At 36.8% G+C, this 1,535-nt stretch overlaps 1 protein-coding gene across 1 annotated transcript in view; it reads right to left on the reverse strand.

Annotated features, from left to right (window-relative positions):
• LOC111865765 (zinc transporter ZIP11-like) overlaps positions 1-1,408 on the reverse strand; it is a 14,676-nt gene extending 13,268 nt beyond the window's left edge. Inside the window, exon 1 of the mRNA XM_023854069.2 lies at positions 1,174-1,408. Coding sequence (XP_023709837.1) covers positions 1,174-1,281 — 108 coding nt within the window. The 5' untranslated portion in view covers positions 1,282-1,408. The remainder of the gene's footprint in view (positions 1-1,173) is intronic.
• Positions 1,409-1,535: the final 127 nt, after the last annotated feature.

The raw sequence follows: 1,535 nt of genomic DNA on the forward strand, positions 1-1,535 counted from the left end.
CGACTTGATGCAACCTTGATCACGTCGTGAGGGCACTCTTCCCCCTTCAGACACTGCACAGGCCGAAACAGAATTTCACAAGATCAATTCAACATAAACGAAACTAATTTTGGAAGCAGCGATGTTACCTTGCTGAAGCTAACGGGGAGAGAGAACGATGCATTCGTTCTAAGCAAGCAGGAAACCTCGCATTGCGTCCAGGAGGGGGGGGACAAGGTCAGCTGACCTGACGTCAGCTAAGACTTTAAGTGGAAAGGAGGAGGAATGGCTCGCCTCCTGGCGTTTCGGGGGGGGGGNGGGGGGACTCCAAAGAACTTCACGGAGAAGAACCGTTGCACGGTTCATATGTAACTGTAATTTATTATCGTAAACTTATGATATTATGCTGTAATGTTACAGTTGAATAAGTAAGCTTTGTAGATCGCAGCATAATCAGATTGTGGCCACAGTTGTTAACAGTGTTGATTACTAAAACAAGAACATGTATTAAATCTTAATAAATATAATGCTAACATATTACAAATTATAGATAAAACAAATTAAGTTGACACTCTATGTGCTTCCTTTCCGTTTCATATTAAAACTAATGCAATTATAATGCAGATAATGAACCATAGATCAACTTTTCAACAAACTTGCTATATTTATGAAATATTGCAATTACAATTGTACACAATGTTATAAAATCTATTGTGACATGGTAAACATGTTGCATATTTATCCATGTCCAAAACATTATACAAAATGAAAATGACGATTAATTCTTGTATCCTCTCAATTTCTTCAGAGTTTAAGAACAAACCGTATCAAATGTATGCTGATACATAGTAAATACTGTCAACTATCAAATCTAATGCAAGCAATCATATTTTTTCAAATTAAATTTGTAATTCAAGATTAGCCCTTCGTTTAGTAACATAAGCAATTCTATTTACATGATTTCTACATGCATAAAAATCATTCTGATTTCAAGATTCATCTAACAATAGGCAGCAATGTTTAATTATTTTCTTCTTGCAAAATTTCATATACATAAATTTATAAAACAAATTCTACTGCCCTCTAATATGCATGTTAGTATGGTTATTTAGGATGTTGCAATACTCAGGTAATTACGCTGATAATGAAAGGTCATAAAACAAATCACATGCTAATGTGAATAACAATTCTTACCTGTGTACCCTTAAACATTACAACCATACCAGCCCCTGCGGCTGTCAGTCCCCATGTAAAAAGCGTCCCAATAAGAGCTTGAGTTATCGCACCATAGTTCTGCAGCATTTTGGATACAAAGAAATTTTGTAAGTCTCATTCGAATTTGAATCTAAAAGACGTGTCTTCTTACGCCCATTTCCCTGCAGCCAGAGAGATCGCTTGTCTGGAGCAATCTCCAGATCCGCCATGACACCACGAGTGCATTACTACTACCATCTCTACGATACAATGCGTAACTGAACACACAATGGCTCAGAGCCGAGAGCATAATCGGTAACAAGGTATGCTAACATAGCAATAAATAATTTTGCAACCAGATC

Source organism: Cryptotermes secundus, unplaced genomic scaffold (assembly GCF_002891405.2).
Source record: "Cryptotermes secundus unplaced genomic scaffold, Csec_1.0 scaffold4304, whole genome shotgun sequence".
NCBI lineage: Eukaryota > Metazoa > Arthropoda > Insecta > Blattodea > Kalotermitidae > Cryptotermes > Cryptotermes secundus.